Source organism: Leptopilina boulardi, unplaced genomic scaffold (genome assembly GCF_019393585.1).
Source record: "Leptopilina boulardi isolate dan_hultmark-lab unplaced genomic scaffold, ZJU_Lbou_2.1 LbouV2_202, whole genome shotgun sequence".
Taxonomy (NCBI): domain Eukaryota; kingdom Metazoa; phylum Arthropoda; class Insecta; order Hymenoptera; family Figitidae; genus Leptopilina; species Leptopilina boulardi.
In genome coordinates, this window is record NW_026137755.1 from 2,204,971 (window position 1) to 2,226,005 (window position 21,035).

Sequence of the window (21,035 nt, forward strand, 5' to 3'; positions counted from 1 at the left end):
ATTCGCCAAAGACCCTCAATCACTCCCCAAAAAAGCGATAGGTTTTTAGGAGTCTAATGTCCGCCCTGGCGCTAGCATCGTTAACCAACAAAATCAAACTAGAATTTTTTAACGGATATTCAAAGTAGCTATTGTTGTACAATCGGTAATTGTTACTCGTTATATGGATAGTGCATACAATTGTCCGAAACTGTTATCGATTCCCGTACAACATTACAATAGGATTATTACAATCGGCGCTATGACATGAGCACTAAATGTGGGGACAAAAACATTTTCATATGATTTATACTGTTCAGTTGTCGTTATACTGCTTAGCGTTATATGTTTTGTATAGCGACCGCCAGAGGGAAAATACTAACCATAAATATCACTAATACGCCGCTGACGCCACATCGTCGTGCGAATAATACTGTTTCTACTTTTCTATCTATTACGCACAATTATCCAAATATAAATCCATAATCATTTTCTACTTTTTTTCTATAATCTTCAATTCTAGTAAAAAATTAGAATTTTGTTTTTAAAGATGCAAATTTTCTATTCCTACCATACACGGGGCTATAAGTAATACAACTTAGTATGCACTACCCAAACCAGAAAGTCGTTTCAAGAACATAAACATAGCGTTGAAACGACTAAGCTCATATGCATAATATGATGTCTCAGGCTATATTATGAATTCATGATTCTTATATGAAACGAAAACAAAAAGAAACCAAAAATAGAATTTTTGAATTTCAGTTACAGTTTTTTTTCAAAGAGAACTTCAAAGAAGAATTTTTTGAAGCATGTGAAAAAGTTTTGTAATTGGCGTATACGCAACAGATCAATGGACTTCAGTCATTGTCCTACCCATATGGGCAGAGTGCACAATCCTTGAAAATATAGGCGCAGAGAACACTTGTAACATAAATCATACAGCCTATTATAGAGCTACTATAGATCATATCTTGGCGATAGCCACTTTTTCTCAAGTCTTCACACACAGGGTTTTCTTCTTCTTTATCTTCTCGACTCTCGATACTTCCGCTACCCTTTTTTTCTATTTTAAATTAAAAAATATTCAAAAGATATAAAATCCTTTATTTCTTTCTCGAATCGAAAAAATTTTATATTGTTAATATAAAATTGAAATATTTAAATACTGACCTCTATCGGTGGCAATGACCGGCAATTCCAAATACGATGCAGACTCCCTGTCGAGTGGCGACTTGACACAGATTTCTCCAGTGTCACTCCGAACGAGAAGCTGTTCACTGGCTATTTTACTCGCCGCCAAAGTATAGTTGACCATGGAATTCACACCACAATCAGGATCCGTAGCTTGTACCTGTAAACAAATGAAGAAAATTGATTATCAAAAATTTTAACAAAAATTTATTAAAGAGAGAAAAATAATTTCTCAACGAAAGAAACAGCTTTGTTTAATTTTTTTTTTGCTTAATGTTTCTGAAACGGGATATTGCGAAACGGAAAGAAAGAGAGGCCCTCCATTCATAATGCACGCGATGACTAATTTCCGTGGTGGGCCTATTTTTTTTTTCTTGGACGTACCAAACAGCAGACGGATGGACTCCCAACTGTGGTTATTTATGGGGTGTAGTACAATGATTCCCTTGATATAAACCCTTTTTTTAATCCTCGATTTGTTTATTACTTTCCAGTATATCTTTTGTTGGTTGAAGGTTTTTTTTTTAATCTACTCCAATATGTAAGTAAAATTAAAGAAAACAAAAAAAAACCTTGTGGTATGTTTATAACAGATTTAGGAAGAGAGAAAAGACGCCCTCAACCAAACAATCATGCAAATGAATTACTGCAACGACTGCAACTATCGGTGCTGATCTGCTCAGCTAATTCAAATTCCCTTAGGTTATATTCTCCTTTCCCCTTCAATATATGTTATACTTTTTTCCCTTCCATCTACACATCTTTCAATTAATCTTTCGATTTAGTTCAGTTTCCTCTAAATATAGTATAAAAGTACTTGTCAGAAATGCCTAGTTTTATAAAATAGTATTTTTGTGCTTTCAGTGCAATACTGTACATGTGATCTTATAGGTAAAAGTGATCTGCTTTACCAACTGTTGATATTTAGTTAAAAAGTAGAAGATTTATCTACAAGATCATATGTACAGTATTGCACTGACAGCACAAATGTAATATTTTACAAAACTATTTGTTTCTGCCTACAAGTACCATTTTTTTAAGTTTTAGCAAACGGCTTGCTCAATAAATCTTGTTTTTATTAGGCTCTCCAAAAGAACAAGACTAAAAATTTACTGCTTTAGTGTTCCAAAAATTAATTCTGGAAAGAAACATTTAATTTTGGTTAAATTCTTCATTGTCTCCTAAACGGTTTTTCAAGAATTTTCCTTCCTTGTTCTTTCCTTTAGAATGGAATGCCAATGTTCTGTTCCGGTCTAATGGTTCTAACGACGCGATCATCGCAACATTTCTAATAAATTCTTTTGTAATCTAGCTTGATAATACAAATGGAGCAAGTGGAGTGTAATCAATGGAATGAGAAATTTTTTTTCCCCTCACAGGATATCTAAAGCTTTATATAACTTTAAAAGAAAAGAAGATGAAGCAAAAGAACGTGGAGAGTAGTCTTCTTACTTTCTTAGAGTGTACACCAAAGATATACCATGAGACGCCATTGTTCCTCTGGTTTCGTTTTATGTGACCTTGGGCGGAATATCGATTTCAATCGGAGTATATACGGAATACAATCCAATGCGGATCCCCCTCCTCAACGAAAGGGTCCGACTAACATCTGCTCGCGAGATTATGTACGAGAGCAAGGTTTCTCTTCTTCCCCGCATTGAAGGTCACCTTGGATTCTCTATTCGTTCTATTTTTCTCCATACCTCGCGATATATTTATGGTAAATCAATTTTTTTTCCCATTCCCAGACTTCATTTAGAGAACAATGAACAAGTTCTTCCAGTTCAATTTCTTCATTTGTTGTTTTTGTTATTATTTTTTAAATCATTTTTCATCTTTCAATTAGTTCCACTAGATGTGCACTTAAATGTTATTATTTCGTAGATTGCTATTACCAAGTAATCCTTTAGAAAATAAAGAGATACGAATTCTATGCAAAGAATTCAAAGAATTATTGCTGGTATTTCTCTATACTGGCAAAATGGTAAGGAATAAATAGTTTAGTTTTATAAACAATGAAAGGAAATTTTCCATAAAAAACAACGGAATGACAATTAAGTAATGTTTTATTCGCGTGATAATGTCATGAATACCTAATTCATGGTTGGAATTAGTTGGAAAAATTATTAATGATGAAATAATCCTATGTAGGATAGACCAATATCATTAAAGAAAATAGTCTAAATAAAAAATTACATTAGAATAAAGTTTTCTTTTTTTTGGGAGGTAAAAAAGTAAGAGAATTTCCGGTATTACAAAAGACACATTTAACGGTGGCTGTCCTCATGGGTTATAAAGTGCAATGTCGAGGATGGTTCTCAGCATGCTAGCGTCTTTAAAGGATGCGCAAAAGCTCTCTTCTCCATTTCGTTACTCTTCGTCTTCTTTACGTATAGTGAAATGGCCAATGCCGTTGAGCGCAAATGCAACAGGTACAAATTGTCTGGGCGCAAAAGTTATCGCAGTAAATCGTGGATGACGTAGCGCAACACATCTGGTATGTTGACTTTTATGCATTATAGCCGCACAAGTAAGAAGAAGTTGGTCTCAATGACAGTAGTGCATTAAAAAAAACATTATTCCCTCTATTTTTCATCGTTGTCATAATTATCTATTAGGCAGAGCCATCTTTATCGAACAGATTTATGTTAAATTGATTTTCAAACAATTTAAGAAAAATTTCAGAACATAATATTTCTGTACGCATCAAAAATTCCCTATGGAATTTACTACATGCGCCATCTATTGACGGATATTAGTTTCTATGTGGAGTACCGACATATATTCTAAATTTTTTGACGCTTTAATCATTTGTCATGAACAGATTGAGCTTCTGGATTCTTAATGAGCAATTTGCTTTTTAAGGGTACTGTATCAGGTGTATGATAGACACTTTACAGTCATTAGTCTCTTAGCCTAGAGCAATTTTATACGACGTTGAGTTGATTATTTCATATAGAGGCTAGTCTCGCAGATAAGAATAAGTTGCCAAGGGAACTTGCGTCACTTTAACAGAGGACTTAATGCTTTGTCACGAAACATTTTTTTTTTCTATCGTCTCTCTTTCTCCTTGAGTCCGATTATCCACACAGAAGTTTGCGTACATGAATTGCTCCTCCCGTGCACGCACAATGGTATACACTTGTTCAAACTAAATACAGATACAGCTAATTGTCATCGGGTACAATGTGTGTGTGTGTGTGTCTATTGTTTTATACATTGTTAGGAATAACTTGTTTTGCATTTCAATCTTTGTGACAATGACACCCACGTATGTTACTTCCGCTAACAGTAAAAAGATATTTAGTTCCACGAAATTAGGAATTTCAATTGAGAAAAATGATTATGTTCTCATAAGTGATGTAAATAAGGATTATATATAAAATTATCATTAAGATGTGAACCTTTTTCTAGTCTAATGAGCATTTGAATCTCAGGCCTACTCACAATACAGACATAGAAACAAAAAAGAGCGGAGACAGAAAACATTGCGGAACATGCAACAGAATAAATGCTTTGAAGAAAGATCTCATATAACTTCCTAGTTTCCCTATATACGGGATTCCCTGCCAGGATACCGTACTCTCATTCAGATATTCTTATTCAAGATCACACTAATTGCATACTAATTTCAGTATTATAAGATTTAAAATTACATTTCTAGCACCTAGTGTGGGTGTTATAAAATGTATCATAATTAAAGTCGTCTTTCTGAATTTCCAAGCTTCTATATATGAGAATCATAATGATGAAATATTTCAGGTATATAAAGCTATAGAAAATCAAGAAGAACAAGTTCGGTATTAGATGGAGAATCAATGTGTGTAAGAAGGATAAAGGAAGGATGGCAAAAAGTATATGATAACTTTACGGAGGGACTCTCGAAGCTACCGTGACTGACAGTTCTATAGAGTTCGTTGGGTTTGCTGGGCTTTGTACACAATTTCCCCTTTCCCTTTGCGGTCACTCGTTACACCACGCGGTATTAAGTAAGCATAAAAGCATGCACACATTATGTAATGCATTAGGTATGTTCTCTATTCGACAATATCTTCTAGTTGTAATTATCATCTCTTTATAAATAAATAATCACATAAACTATGTACATTTGGATCAAAAATACTCTCCGATAGTTGCTCTCAAGGCGGTATAGTGAATTTAAGGAACAATTTCCCTCAATAATGGGAATTTGTTCTTAATTCATCAGTTCGGAATTCATCAATTCGGAGTCCATCAATACTAAATTATCAGTTCAAGGTTCATCAGTCTTGAATCCATCAGTTCGGAATGTATTCGAAAAACATTTCTCTTAATTCCAATTTCTCTTAGCAAATTAATTAATCAATAATTTAATTTGTAAACATCGGAGATGAAGATCATAAGGTAGAATTTCGGTATCTCTCTATTGACAAAAGATGCTTTGAATGCTTATACTCTTTTATATATCGAACATGAGGGGAAAGTATAAGTGTTTTTATTTTCAAAACCCCCGCGTAGTCATTACTTTTCGAACGTCGCGCGTGCTACCATGCGTCTCTGCGGTTTTTTGCCCAGTGAACCACTCAGATAGAGCTGTCTGTCTGTCTGTCGCGCCGAGTAAACCGAGTAGCCATGCCGCCATCACCAACATTCCCGTCTTGTCGCCTCATTGCTTGACAGTCGTTCACGATCTACCACCGGAGATGTTCTTTCTCTTTTTTCATATACCATTATAGATAATATTCCTTCTACACTGAATGTAACTAAGAATATCATTATTGCTAAAGTTTTTTAAGAAAGGTATTTCTTAAAACTAAATTACAAAAATGTCGCGCGCAATGTCAGACTTATGTACTGAGCGCATAATTACTCATGAAGCGACCTGTACGCTTCCTTTAACCTTTGCTCTTCAGAGCGTATGTTTTTGCCGCGCATCAGCAAGCAGTCGCAAAGGGGATATATAGACGATCCAAAGAAAGCCCACTCTTAAGATTGCCGCCACGGGAATCAGCCAGCGGGTCGGTGCCCGGTAATTGCGATGAAATATTGCGACCACTTCTCATTAAAATAGTTTAATATATATTTGTCAAGCTATCGCCGTGCAATGTATGTGCTGCCATTTGTTTGCGCCTTGCTCAACTGTTGGCGTGCCGCTTTATTTTTCCTGAATTCGGCATCCACCTAATGGCGACGGTTTGTCTCGTTGTCACCGACTTCGAAGGGACCGGTAAAAGTTTGCGGCTCTTTTTTTCTTTTATAAGAGGTGTGAAAGGTTTATTGAAAAAAAAGAACTTCAATTGCAATCCCAATCAAATACCCTTTTAACTGTTTTCTTCCCCGAGGGGATGATCAACAAGAGCTTCCGAAATAATTCGGGGATGATGGTGTTTTGGAGGAACAGCTGATTTGGAAACATAGCATTAGCAAAGGAGCAAAAAAAATGGCAGAAGAGAGAAAGATTTAGTTGGGCCTGAGGGAAGTTCAAGTTTATTATTATTCGGCAACCGCCCACACGCGCAGATCGATCTATACTCGTGTTCTAAATTGTTGGCTACGTCGTCGATATGGGGACATTTGGTGAAGTGGGGTAAAGTGAAAAGGGTCAGGGGAGGTCCCGCGTTCTTCAAAAAGGAAACTTGAAGTGCAACGTGACCGACCCAGCGCCATCGGCACTCAAGTCTTCTTGAGATAGAGGTCACCTGATTGAGATAGCCATCCTACCATCTGTAATTCCGATTTACATATATCAACATATAGAAAGATACCATTTTAGAACAGTATTGTTTCCTCCAAACTAATTACGTTTTAATACAAAAAGATATGATTTAGGATCATCATAAGTGGAGAGAAGACAGGTTATATTCATTGGTATTTTTTGTTATGGTGTTGGAGGTCACGGAATGGATGAACAGTTTGGAAAAAGAGAGAGAGAGAGAGGCAATGAGAGAATTAAGCGTTACGCCTATCTTCGCAATAAGACATACGATCATCATATGCACCTTTACGAAGTTCGCTCGCGATTATTGGTCCAGCGCACGCAATCTCCGTATCCCATTGCGACGATATTGATTGCCACGATTAATAATCGCGTCTCCGAATAACGATTTTTTTCCGCTTGGGGAAAACGACCCTGCCCTACACCCAGACACCTAATATAGCGAGATGAATTTATTACGGAGGCTGGAACGTCGCGAAGGTTCACATATCTCCCGGATTCGTAGGCACTCCAAGTGATCGAGTAGGTACACGAATGACGCATCGCTGGATATTTGCAAGTGGGTGTGCGTGCGTGTTTGAAAAATTTCCACATGCAAACCTTGTTCGCTAATAAGGTGAATTTGTTATCGATATATATTTATGATAAATCTCATACGAATGAGAAAAAAACCAACTTTTTCATTTTCAGGTGACAGCGGTGGGATTGACCAAGTCTCAAGTATTTTACAATTTTTTCAGGGTGACAGCAGTGGGATTGACAAAATCTCAGCATTTGACAATAATTTTATCAATAAATATACTCAAGTATTTAATAATAATTTAAAAGAAATTTTTGTTCAATTTAAAACGAAATAAAAATTGTTCTTCAAAGAAGGATATTGCAAATCAGTTTTTACCATATTTGTACATACACTCGTTTGAAATACTTTCGAAATTTATTTTGAATTCTTGTGTCACTTATGCGCCTCATTTAATAGACAGTTGAGAAAACTAACCAAAAATGCTTATCGAAATCTTTGGAGTTTCTTTTTCAGAGTTCGAAAACTGCGAGCGCGCGCGATAAATCTCAAGACAGCAAAATAAAGAGTCCCGTGTTCACACGAGAATCACTTCCGCTGTACTTCTCTCTCGTGATTGATTCTTGACACAGACGGGAGTTTTTTGTTTTTAAACTTCAATTCACGGTTATGTAACTTTCGAAAAAAAAATTTCGATGTTTCCGCTTTATACTTTCAGCTGAATCCATTTAAATTCAACGAAAAATATAAATACCTATGTCTGAAAATGACCAACAAAAATCAGTGATCATTAAATTTCAAGGGTGTAATTTTTTTTGCCCTAATTGGGTAAAATTAAAATTTTAAAAGAGAGATAATAACTGGATTTTTGACAAATGGCAGGAGAGGCATTTTTCACATCCTTCTGTTTACAACTGCTCGTTATATCTACTCTTTCGGCTGCTGGAAGTTAGCATCAGTTTCAATATAATAATCATTAAAGCTCTCACAAAAAAAGGAGAAAAATCAGTGTAAGTAAACAATATAAATTTTTAACTAAAGTGAACTCCGATTGTAATATACTTTTTAATATTAAAAAATGTAATAGATTTATTTGATTATATAGAGTATTTTAAAAAAAGTATTATAAAGAAATGAAAGTGACATTTGTCACTGAATAAAAAAATTAACTGTCCTTGGCAAGCTACAGACGTAAGCTGTAAAAGAAGAATTTTGTTGTATCTCCTAAACTCGATAACATTATGCAAACTATAATTTTACAAGTGGAATGGAATTTCGTTATCGCCTAAAATTTCGCGACAGACCAAATGACAATCTGGTTGAAACACATCAGACGATGTGAAAGAAACAGATTAACGCGTCGTAATAAGAAGTATCTTCAAACTTGTGTTCAACTTTCGACTTATCTTAATAGATTTTCAAATTCATTCCTGTGTGACTTGCCTTATTCTACTACTACATCGAATGGCAACAATATTTTCTTAATTAAATATCGCAATTTTTTTTCCTGTTTTGTGCAATAATTTGATATGCATAAGAGAAATTTTCGTTAATAAATAAATATTAATTGATTCTTCAAATCTTAATTTACTTTTAGATAAGATTTTTAAGTTCATTATTATAATTAATTTGACTTAATTTTCTTCTTCTGCAAAAGACAGTATCTTTTGATGTTATTTATTTATTTTTTAAATATTGCAAAAATTGGGATTCAATTTTCATATCGGGAATTTCATCAATATAAAATTAAAGTGATATCTACAATGTAAAAATATTATATCCGTTGGCGCGTCTTCAACCGCAAAAGAATCTTGATGTTCAAGAAATTCTTGAAGTTTAACGAAAGACCCGAGCATAGGGAACCGGTAGGATGTTATTAGTGACCACGATAAGAGAATCGATCGAAACTCGACTCGAGCTATCTCACCGTCTGGATGATCTAGCCTGATAAATACGCAGGTATGTTATATATATATACATTAGAAATCCAAAATAGAATGATACAAATGTCAAAATCCTGACTTTAAAATCTAAAACATTAAGAGTGCAAAAATTCGAAATGCGAGTATGGATTTTTTTTTTTGGGACAAATTTTACTTTACATGTAAAGAAATAAATTTTTTAAAATTAGAAGAAGAGAAAGAAGAAGAAGAAGCATTACTTTGATTGTGGGACTTAAAATTCTATTGAAGAGTTTGGCGCGCATGCATGCGTACTTGCCGATGAAATCATAAATTGGTAAACTCTGGCCCGCCGGCACTGATAGCGAACAACCAATAATTATGCTAATACATACATCGTAATACATTGGAAGAGGCGGTCATTCATACATACATAGGCTATATAACCAAGGAACGAACAGAAAAGAAGAAGGCAAAGGGAAGTTACATGACTTTCAGGTGTGCCAAGTTTATTCTACAAATTCAATACATATTTCATTTCTTTTTCATTATACCCAAATTTAGAATTTAATTTAAGAATTTCCTTTAAATCTGTATTTTAAACTAACCTAATCTAAAGTAATTCTAACTTAATTTAACCAACTCTAACCCAACATAATTTATCCTAACTTGAAGTAACCACAATATTAGAAAAAAAAATTATATTTAGATTATTATTCTATAATTATAATAGTTATATATCTATTATAAAATTAAAAAAAAAGATTCTTTGAGTATATAAACAATATTGAGGAATTGTTAAAACAAGGAGATGAATTTTTTTGTATTGAAGAGAAAAAACAATGCTGGAATGAAAAGTAAATGTATATTTGTGGTAGGTCGGTTTTCTTATGTGTGTGTGTGTGAAATATAGGATGATATCGCGATAAATAATGAGATGCCCTTCCTGGTGACGCCTGAGGCCGCAGCTACTGTTTTGTAAAAGGTTTCTCTACCCTACACTAATGCCGTGTGTGCCTTTTGCTCCCATGCTTATATCCTCCCATGTTTTGCCCAACACTTGTTCACAATCTATATATACAATATGAGATTAAACTGTCTTCTGATCAACGAGAAATTATCATAAAATACAACATTGTAAAGAGTTATTTATCGTTACATATATACGTTCTTCAAGTTTCGTATAAATATAATTTCGTGTAATTTTCAATTGTCATTGAGTCAGACAATAAATAATTCCGACAAGTATTATTCTGAATTCTTTACCCGCGATCATGCCATAGCTACTTATCAAGGCCTTTCAATTTTTTTTTCCTTCAGGAATCATATATACGATGTGATGTGTACTCGAGCTTACCTGCAACAAAAAAAGAAGATTTCATTAAATTGTAATTCAATCGTCGAGAAAATTTAAAAATATTTATTTAAATTGTCTATATTATATATTTAATATAGATTTTCTATATTTGGAAATAAATCCTCAATGGTGGCAGCGGTGGGATTTTGAATTTCTAATTGCTCACATGAAATATATTATTATTGATGCCTATTCTTATATGACAAATTTAACAAATTCTATCGTTGATAAGACAAATAATATTCGTTTAACAAATAAATAATGTTTAAAAATTTTAAGATTGTAAAATTAAGAACACTTTCAAAGAATGAAATGCAACACTTTAATGACATTATCATTGGTAGAGCGTGAGAAGGTATATGTGTGTATTGAAGAAGTGATACAGAAAGAAGAGAAAAGAAAACGTCAAACGACTAAAGAGAAGGGAGAAATGAAGGTGAATACATATCAATGTATATACCCAACTTACGAGAAGCATTAATCAAATTCCGCCAATAAATTTTATGTATCCTGGCGCGGTGCTATCTCTTCGAGGTGTCAGAGACACGTCGTTACTCGTCCTCACCTTATATACTCTTTCCTTTTACTTTATTTTTTTTCTCTTTGTCTCACTCATTTTTCCACCTTCTTCACATATAACCAAAGAGTCCATCTCGATAGAATCCTTATATGTATACATATATATATATATACATACTCGATTTTGTCTAATTACACTTGGCGCCAGGACTCATAAATCATTTTTTTTTCATACTTCACTCTCTTATATAATTTCTATATAAAAACATCATAATTATTTCGTCAAATTGTAGCCTCTCGAGACATTTGTTTAAAGTGAAAGTGTTATATTATTCTGATTAATTTATGAGGCAAATATTGGACATTCGACACCCAAGAGTCAGGATTCTTCCTGTGAGGACCATAAATACATACATATATGTACAGAGTGGACACCTGGACTAAGTGCTCTCACTGAAGATCCGTTCGCAGAAAAAATAAAAGGGAATATCGTGCGCCGAAGAAAATTAGCATAAGTGGCCCCCTCCCTCCCCGTCATTCCTTTACCCTCCTTTTACCTTCGACACCATATTTTGCGCACCAACAAATTGTTCCAAAAAATCTTGCGAAAAATAATCAAAAACACTTTTATATACTGACGTGCTAAACAAAATTGTATACCTATTTTTGAGTAATTAAAATAATGTAAGAAAAAGAAAAAAAAGAGATAGAAGAAGAAAAAAGTATTTAGAAATTATAATGTTAGAAAAAAAAATTAGAATAATATAAAACAGTTTGCATATTTCTTAGCGAGTAAAGAAGATAGAAAGAAAGATGTGTGTTAAAAATTAAATTCAATCCTTTCAGTCTCCTCAAATTCTCCCTTTCGATTCGTCTCGCCTGGCGGGTCACGATTTGCCGTCTTGCATTACATCCATGAGATGTCTCAGGTTCAATTTGACCTCGAACTTTAATGCATCCACAAAAAATAAAAAAATGAGCAAGTGTATAAATTTGTTTAACACTTTTTTCCTAAATGATTTCTCAAAAAATGCTTCCTCTTCCACTTTGACTAAAATTTTTCATTGAAAAATAAAAGTAAAAATTACAACAAGAAGTAGTGGAGAATTAGAGGATAGTATTTTTCTTTTCATAAATGTTGTTTCGTTTGCAATCACAAATATGTTTTGAATTTACTCATTAAAATTTTTTGTCCTCGATTAACTATTATCCATGAAGGCAAGTAAGCGCGGTGATTATATTGCCATATATACATGTCAGTAGTGTATTGCACTCCTCCCGCGTCAATTTGCTCCCCTTCTTATCTTCCTTATAAATGTTTGGCTCGCCATTAAGCTCTCTTTCACGCGTGCTGCCTTCGCACCTCGTGATCGTAATTTCTAACATGCTAGTTGATAGTAAGCACGTACAAGAACGCCTTTTTAGATCATCAGGACGAACCTGCTTTGAACCTAATCTCGCGAGTCCTGATTCTTTTTTCTTCTTTTTATTTCTCATAAAATTACGATAGTTTCGAAATGAAAACTTGTCTTTAAATCATTACCCCCACAAACATTCCTGTTATATTCATTAAAATTTCTCGTTAGTACTCTTGGTTATAATTTTCTTTTATTTTTTATTTTTCCAACACATTAATCTTCCATCATCCAATCAATTTCGAGAATTCTCTTTTTATTATTATTTCCCAAGCTGTATTGTCTATATTGATATTAACAAATCGATTTTACCTTCGTAATAGTTTACAAATTATTTAGGTGACAGCGGTGGGATTTTGAAATTCAGAAACAATTACCAACAAAATATTTTCAATCAATTCAACATTTAAATCAATAAAATGAGGAATATTAAATTCAAATTTCTGATGTGAGAATTTCAAACCCGGAAGGAATGGAATACAAAAGAAGGTTTCATTCGAATGAGATGATTTTATTCATGCTGTCTAAGCCAATGTAGAGGAGTCAGAATATCGTTTTATGATTTATAAGCGATAAAAGAAGAGCGTTATATGAGATGTAAAAGGAGCAAAAGAATAAAATTCCTTTTCTTTAACCATTTATCTCCTTATGTGTTGAGGCTCTTTAATAACATGATGGAGGAATATCAAGTCAAGGTAGCGAGATGGGACTTTTAATCTTATCCACGTCTCTAAACGCCAAAAAATGCTTTCTCCTCTTCTTCACGTTTATTGAACCAAAAAGCATTGACTGGCTCATTATTTGAGAGAGCTGCGTGCGACCCTACTTTCGAGTATTTCTTGTTTTGTTATTGATGCCTCCATTTGTATATCAGTAACGCCGAGTGAAATGACTAATGCCGCTATTAGTCCTCTCAAAAAAGAAGAAAAAAAATCCCTTACGTCTCAATGTCCTTCTTCGTTTTCCTATACCTTCGCTTCGCTCTCGTTTCTTAACCTGTTTTTAAACACGATTCCCAGTATCGCAGTTTTCAAGCACAATATCTTCCTTCATTTTATCCAGATTCGACAAAAAAAATTCCAAATGTGAATTTCTTAAATGATGCATAAAATGCAAACTTATTTTTCGTTTCTAAATTTTCAAAAATCGACAACTTTAGTTATTTTTGAGGAAATTTATAAAGTTTGCACAAAAGTGGGATATATACTTCAAGAAGAAGAGTTAACGGTGTGTTGAAAATGTGAGATTGGATTTAAAGATGGACAACAACAAAAGAGAAATGCAGCTTGCGTCATCAAAAGAAAGAATTCACAGTGGATGGATCGAAGGGGATACGCTCAGAGATGGACTGTATATATAAAAGGTCCATAATGCTGTTGTCGACGCCTCAACACACACATGCACACAGGACCCTCCAAATGCAATTCGAGTCTCGTCTTTCGTTACAAGGGAGAAAACTCGCGATGTATGTTAGGGACGACCCACGTCATCGAAGAGAAACGAAAAAGAGAGACGCCGATTCCGCAGTACAAGTCTCCATACAACGACGAATGGTATCGAACTCACGAAAGAGAAGATCGTGGATATAGAAAGGCAAAAAAGACGAAAAAAAATGAAATGAAAGAAGAAGAAAAAGTCTCCAGGAGTTACGAACGCATTACCGCGAGGTGGCGAGGTGTCAAGCAAGTTTATGCCCCGGTTCTTCGCTTCTTCGATAGTCCCTAATGGTCCACAATCCACTTGAGAAAAAAAAGATTTTTCACACCATTTCCATCATCACTCGAACCTCTTTTTTCCTCTTCTTTCTCAATTCTAAATTTAATTATTGAAGAAATAGCTGCGCTACTTGTCATTGAGTCATCATTGAAGCAGCGCCATCTTGAGGATCTTTATCAACAGTCGGTAAGTGCGTAAAAAAATCAAAAACTATTTTTGCTGTAAGTAAAAAAAAATTTACATCAAACCTCTCCTAAAAGAAAGAGTCGAAATCGATTAATAATATTCCTCTGATGATGCAGATTATGTATATTTTGGGTCCAAGGGGATACCAACCACTTGTTCTCTGTTAGGTCCGCCAAATCGACTAAAACCCTTTACTTTTTTCGAATTGGAACCTTGTCGAGTGTTTGGGTCATTATCGGCCCTCATTATATTGGAGCCGATCAATCACCACACGTCTAAAAAGCCTCCTCTATAACTTCGAAGAAAACCTCAGATCTTAGGGCATCTACCTGCAGAGAAACCCTTCTCTTTCTATCTGTCCTTCTCTATGTTTTCCTTTTCAGCGTAGGCTGATACAGATTGCAGCGAGGAGTGAAATAATTAGCAACCAATCTTCGCCCAACGTCGATATATACACTGTAGTATTTTCTATATACATATATATATATATACTGTCAGCTGCAAACATTACCCCAAGCCAAAAAAAGTTCTTTTCACCATGATGCAAATAATCTTCACCCACCCTGGGGGAACTCATCTTCATTTATGATGAATTTTTGATGTTCGAAAATCTGACATCTTCTCTTTCGAACTCCAACTTTGAATTCTACCAATCATGTTAATACATACTTTGTAAATATAAGGGTCCAAAGAACTTTTTCAAAGAGGAATTTTTCAGTTCCCACGCTTATATTTAAGAAAGTGTTTATTTATGATTGTAACATTGAAATTCACAAATATTGTAAAACTAAAGGAAAAATCGGCGATAGAATGTAGTAATTTTATATCTTTCTAATTATTGACATAAACGTTTTATTAATATTCATTTTAACGAAAAATGACTTTCCTTTCTTCATTTTCTCTATACTTAAGAGGAATGATGCAATTATTCTCAAGGTACTACTGATACTGAAGCTGTTTTGAGATCGTGTAAAATTGAGTACAAACGTCAAGTTAAAAACCTGACACGTGTTGTCTAGACTAAAGATTCATAAATCTGAATATAGTTTTGCTCTCCTCGCACAGTTGGTTGAATTTTTATTTCATTTTTTGATGGACATGAATGCTAATTGGTTGCCACTCTTAATAAATGAAATTGATACTTTGTCAATGTCAATTTTCAATTATTCACACATTTATCAAATTTCCACGAAAGATTAGAATTTTAATTGAAAGTTTCTCTTGGATACGAATAGCAGAATAAAATAGCAATTTATTTTTTTTTATTTCGTAAGATCAGAGAAATGTGATATTGCCGTAAGGACGTAATTTTTTTTTCATAATTATTCTGGTGATATCTTTTTATGAAGAACTATTTATCCCACAACAATTTTTTCTCAAAATAAGATTACGATGTTAAAAGTATATATAAATAATAATAAAAAGAAAGAGGTGCGAAAGTGCAAGAAATCGGTCGTTTCAGTATCAGGACGCGCCGCTTTGCTATCTGAATAATTAGTTACTCTTTATGTATAGGGTCCAGCTTTGGGGCGACTCAATTTGTATCAGAATGTATATATATATATATATATATATATATATATATATAGAGGCGTCTACCAGAGATCGTCTTTAAGAACACATTCTTTTTATTTATTGTAAATTGCATTCACAATTATTAACAAAAAAGACAAAATTTGTCTATATCAGATGTTCAATTTTATTTTTTTGTATTATAATTTATTACTGTGAAATAGTTATAGAACAATAATGGCATAACCTAAATCGATTTATGATCCCAAGCCTTTGGAGAACATATTTTTCGTACGTTGGTTACGCCCAAAAATGGGCGTGGTTTTACCTTATGACCGCCCATTTGGGTGGATTTTATCTATAACACATCTTTAGAGATGTAAATTAAAAAAAAACTCTTATTTTTAAAGTTATCTTTTATAAATTATCTGGTTTGTTACATTTGATGAACAAAAGATTTGTCATAGGTGTAGTTACTTGATGATTCTTAGTTGTAGGCGTGGTTTGTTTATACCATTATTTCATGGCTTTTTTGATAATTATTTCATCGCAGGCGGTGCTAATGATTCAGTTAATTTGAAAATTGATTGTAATTAAGAACTACTATTACAAATATTCAGAACGTTGGTTGTTATCAATCTAATCTATACTCTGTCCATCGAGAGTTTGCCCTCGGTCGCGCAGTTTTTTTCTCTGAGGGCGTTGAAAAACTTAAAAATGGCGTTTCCGTAATTTTTTTCATCGGAAAAATAGCCAATGACAATCGTTTTGGTCTCCTACCTTTCCACACGGTCTTAGGCCCTCACGAGTCAAAGGGTAATTTATGACCTTTATACCTAAAAGGGACATTCAAATGGTAATGACTTAATAAAGAATACAAAGTTTTTTAATTTTGTTCTTACAAAATTAAAAATGTTATTTTTGAAATCCTCATTTTATTGTGATTTCAACAGTATGTTGTTTGACTATAATACATTAAAATTTAAATAATTCACAAATTCAGTGATTAATGAAATGTTTGTATGTACACATAGCTTTTAGAATTTATTATAAACTTTTAATTTAACTTAATTATTAATGTAAGGTTGTATTTTTAATTATTGTTAATTATGATTAATTAATTGATATACATAATAACAATTAAGTCATTCACTGTAATTAAAATTTTTATTATTTAAATAATAGTGCATCTTGAGTTTACACTCATGATGTTATTATTACACTTATTACGAAGTATTACGACTATTACAAGATAATTGTACACTAATACGCGAGTAAACACCCCCACAACAAAACATATAATTTGTTTAACATACAATATACACAAATCTTTTTCTTTATTCACTTTCTGAACTAGAATCAACTGAAACATTAATAACAATTGCAGGAATTCTGTCTACTAACTCGTCAATACGATGATCAATATTCCAAAATTTCTCTTCTTCACGGATAACGTGCCTGACACAACTTTGCCAATTTTCTGATGTGACGCGATTTATCCCGTCTAATAATAACTTTTTTACATCTTCTAGTTTAAATGTAAAATTGTTAGACTTAACATAACCTTTTACCATTGACCACACCATTTCAATTGGATTTAATTCGCAATGATATGGAGGCAATCTTAATATAATCTTATTGTTTTTTTTCGCTATTTCGTCTATTACATATGAATTATATTGTTTTTTTACACCTTTTACTATATTTAACAACTGAGCTTTAATCATTGTTTCATCATAATTAAGTCCCTTTTCTTTCAACCAGTTTTGTATATCAACTTTTTTCCACGTTGAAATTGGCACTTTTTCCACTTTCACTGAATGATATGGAGCATTGTCCATCACAATCACACAATCGTCTTCTAATTTTGTTATTATATTTTCGAACCATTCCTTAAAATTTTCTCCATTCATCTCGTCATGGAAATCCATGGAATTTTTTTTCGACTCGAAAAATAATAACCCTTCTTCCACAAAACCCTTATCACTCCCGATGTGGAGAACTATTATTCGTTTTCCTTTTCCAGTCGGATTTGGTGGTCCTGTTGTTAAACCTCGGAGGAATGCTTGTCTTCCAGAAACGATTGTTTCATCATACCAAGCTCTGCTTGAAACATCGCCTACATTTATCCAGGTTTCGTCCAAAAAATAAATAGTTTTTCCTTCTTCGCGATATTTACGAATTTTTTCTAAATATTCCCTTCGCTATAAAACTAAATCATTCCTTTCCAATAATACACTATTCCTTTTTCGCTTTTGGTATGTAAATTTCAATTCCTTTAATACAGAATGTATGGAAGAACGACAAAGCTTCGGAAATTCTTCTTCATCATCTAAAACTGCTTTTAATTTATCTAACGTTGGCAATTCCTTGTTGACATAAAAAGCATGAACTTTTCTTCTTATAAGGGTCTTCTGTAATTCATCCAATTTTTGAATGATTTTTGGTCGAGACTTAGTTCTATTTGGAGAAATAACAGTACCGGTCTGCTCATATTCTAAAAGAATTTTTTTGATCGTTCTCTCTCCAATTGCAGTTTCCTTACTTATGTGCAAAATTGCATCTTTTTTCAAAATGTTAGGATTAACTTCCTTCAAATTTTTGAAAATGTTTATTGCAATTGTTTTTATACGACTCCCAATGAGCTGAAAATTATGTTTAAAATCATTCATGAAAAATTCAATTTCTGGAGATATATATTTTGTTTAAATATTCAAAAACATATAATAAGATAAAATTTATTACCTGGCCTCTTTTATTTCTTGAAACTGGTGAAAGTTGATTCGCACCTTCCTCCATTTTTATCAAGTAATAATCAATAAAAAATTTAAAAATAATAATTATTGAACAAGCTAAAACTGTATATAAGTTTAAACAGTATCTACTACCGATGTCAGCAAGAGACTGACGAACGCAACGTAAAATTTCCTTAAAACTGTGTCGATGAGCAAGCCATGTCTTTACCTGATTTTACAGACAAAAGATACTTCGAGAATTTATAAGGAAAATTGCAGGCAATTGTACATCATAATTTTAAAGATTATCTCTTTATTTTTGTCTAAGAACAGAGAAAAATCCATACCCTTAACTTTCTTATTTTATTGAAGTTTTCACTTTCTAATTACAGTATAATATAATATAATATAATATAATATAATATAATATAATATAATATAATATAATATAATATAATATAATATAATATAATATAATATAATATAATATAATATAATATAATATAATATAATATAATATAATATAATATAATATAATATAATATAATATAATATAATATAATATAATATAATATAATATAATATAATATAATATAATATAATATAATATAATATAATTATACACAATACATATATATATATGTACATATATACTTAGCATTTTTCATTTTCATGCAAAAGCAAAACTATTGCATATCATTAGAATCGTGAGAATTTGCAGATTCCGAATATATTGTTTAAAATTAATTATCTGTAAAACTTAAATTTTTTAAATTTTTTATTGCACTTCAACGTGCAGTTTATTAGGACCCTCATAAATTTGGGACTTGTGAACGCACGGACGACTGGGGATTAGAAGTGACAATTTAAACCATATGTTTGAACCAAGCCTAAAATTAACATTTTTTTTCAAAAAAGGCGGTCCTTATTTCAAAACTCCGCCAACTCTTTCATTTTTATGATGTTCTGCGCGAAAATGACTAAAACTCGTCTTTTTCCGAGGGCAAACTCTCGATGGACGGAGTATAGGTGTGGCTTAGTTAAAGAAGGCAGGGATTTTTTAAAACACGCCTTATTTGAGGTGTGGTTTATTAAAGATTTGCCTATTAAAATACTCAATTTTAAAATGGATTGTAATTAAGTACAGCTGGTAGAATTATTCAGAACGTTAGTTGTTATCAATCTAATCTAGGTGTGGCTTAGCCAAAGGAGGCGGGGATTTTTCCAATCCCACCCTATTTGAGGTGTGGTTTGTTAAAGATCCGCCTAATAAAAGACTCTAATTCAAAATGTATTGTAATTAAGGTAGAATTCAGAACGTTAGTTGTTATCAATCCAATTTAGGCGTGGCTTATCCGACAAAATTGGAGGGGATTTTGCAAGTCCAACCTTATTAGAGAAATAGCATTTCTTGATACAGCATCAAATGTAGGCGTGGTTTTTCAATCGATCAAGGGGAGTGTCTTCTTGATATCCCGCCTACTCGGGTATGTCATCTAATCAAAAGGGCGGGGTTTATTAATCATTAAACAGATTTAAGATTGATTTTAACTAAAAAAAGAGTAATTTCTTGATGCCTCATATGTCGTAGGCGTTCCTTTTCAAAATGTTTAAAGTATCTTGTTTATTATTAAGGATCCTAGAATGATGTTATGATGTCTCACCTATTTGGAAAATAAATTTTTTCTCAACCCGCCTATTTTAGGCGTGGTTTCCTGTCCAAACGCCCATAAATATATGACGTTTTGGTGCGAATCATCAATTATAGACGTTACAAAAATAAAGAACTGGTATCATTATTTTTCAAAGATGTTAGATGAAAATTATTTTTTTGTTATAATGCAAAATTAAACATTAAATTCTTCGATTAGAAGAATTTATTGAGATTTTACAAATTTTTGCCGATTTTGTGCTTTGCAGGGGGACTGAAATAACAAATAAGGTATCTTGAAGCTCCTCCATCTTCGTAGTGCACCATAAGGTGGGTGCTGAGCCGAATTCCCGAACCCTCGTTACCTTAGGAGGGGCTGGTCGAGCCTTTCTTTTTTTTCTTCTTCTTCTTCTTTTTTTTCTTCTTCTTCTTCTTCTCTGCAATTCTTCCATGGTAAGTTGCATTGACCTGAATGGAATTCGACAAGGAAGCAAAGACCGAAAATTTTTATAAGCTTTTTTATCATCAGATACTGCTTTTTGTGTGTCAGGGAATCTTTATGATTTTACTGAAATTCAGAAGTTCCAGAGGGGATTTCAAGTTGATAGAATAAATATATATCGTAATACATTTCTGGGTATATAATTGGAGCATC

The 21,035-nt window shown here is 32.9% G+C and overlaps 1 protein-coding gene across 2 annotated transcripts in view; it reads right to left on the reverse strand.

Annotated features, from left to right (window-relative positions):
- LOC127278257 (protein dachsous) overlaps positions 1-21,035 on the reverse strand; it is a 243,245-nt gene that overhangs the window by 30,671 nt on the left and 191,539 nt on the right. For both annotated transcript variants that reach the window (XM_051299871.1, XM_051299873.1), the window contains exon 2: positions 1,153-1,333. In XM_051299871.1, the coding sequence (XP_051155828.1) occupies positions 1,153-1,333 (181 nt within the window). The remainder of the gene's footprint in view (positions 1-1,152; positions 1,334-21,035) is intronic.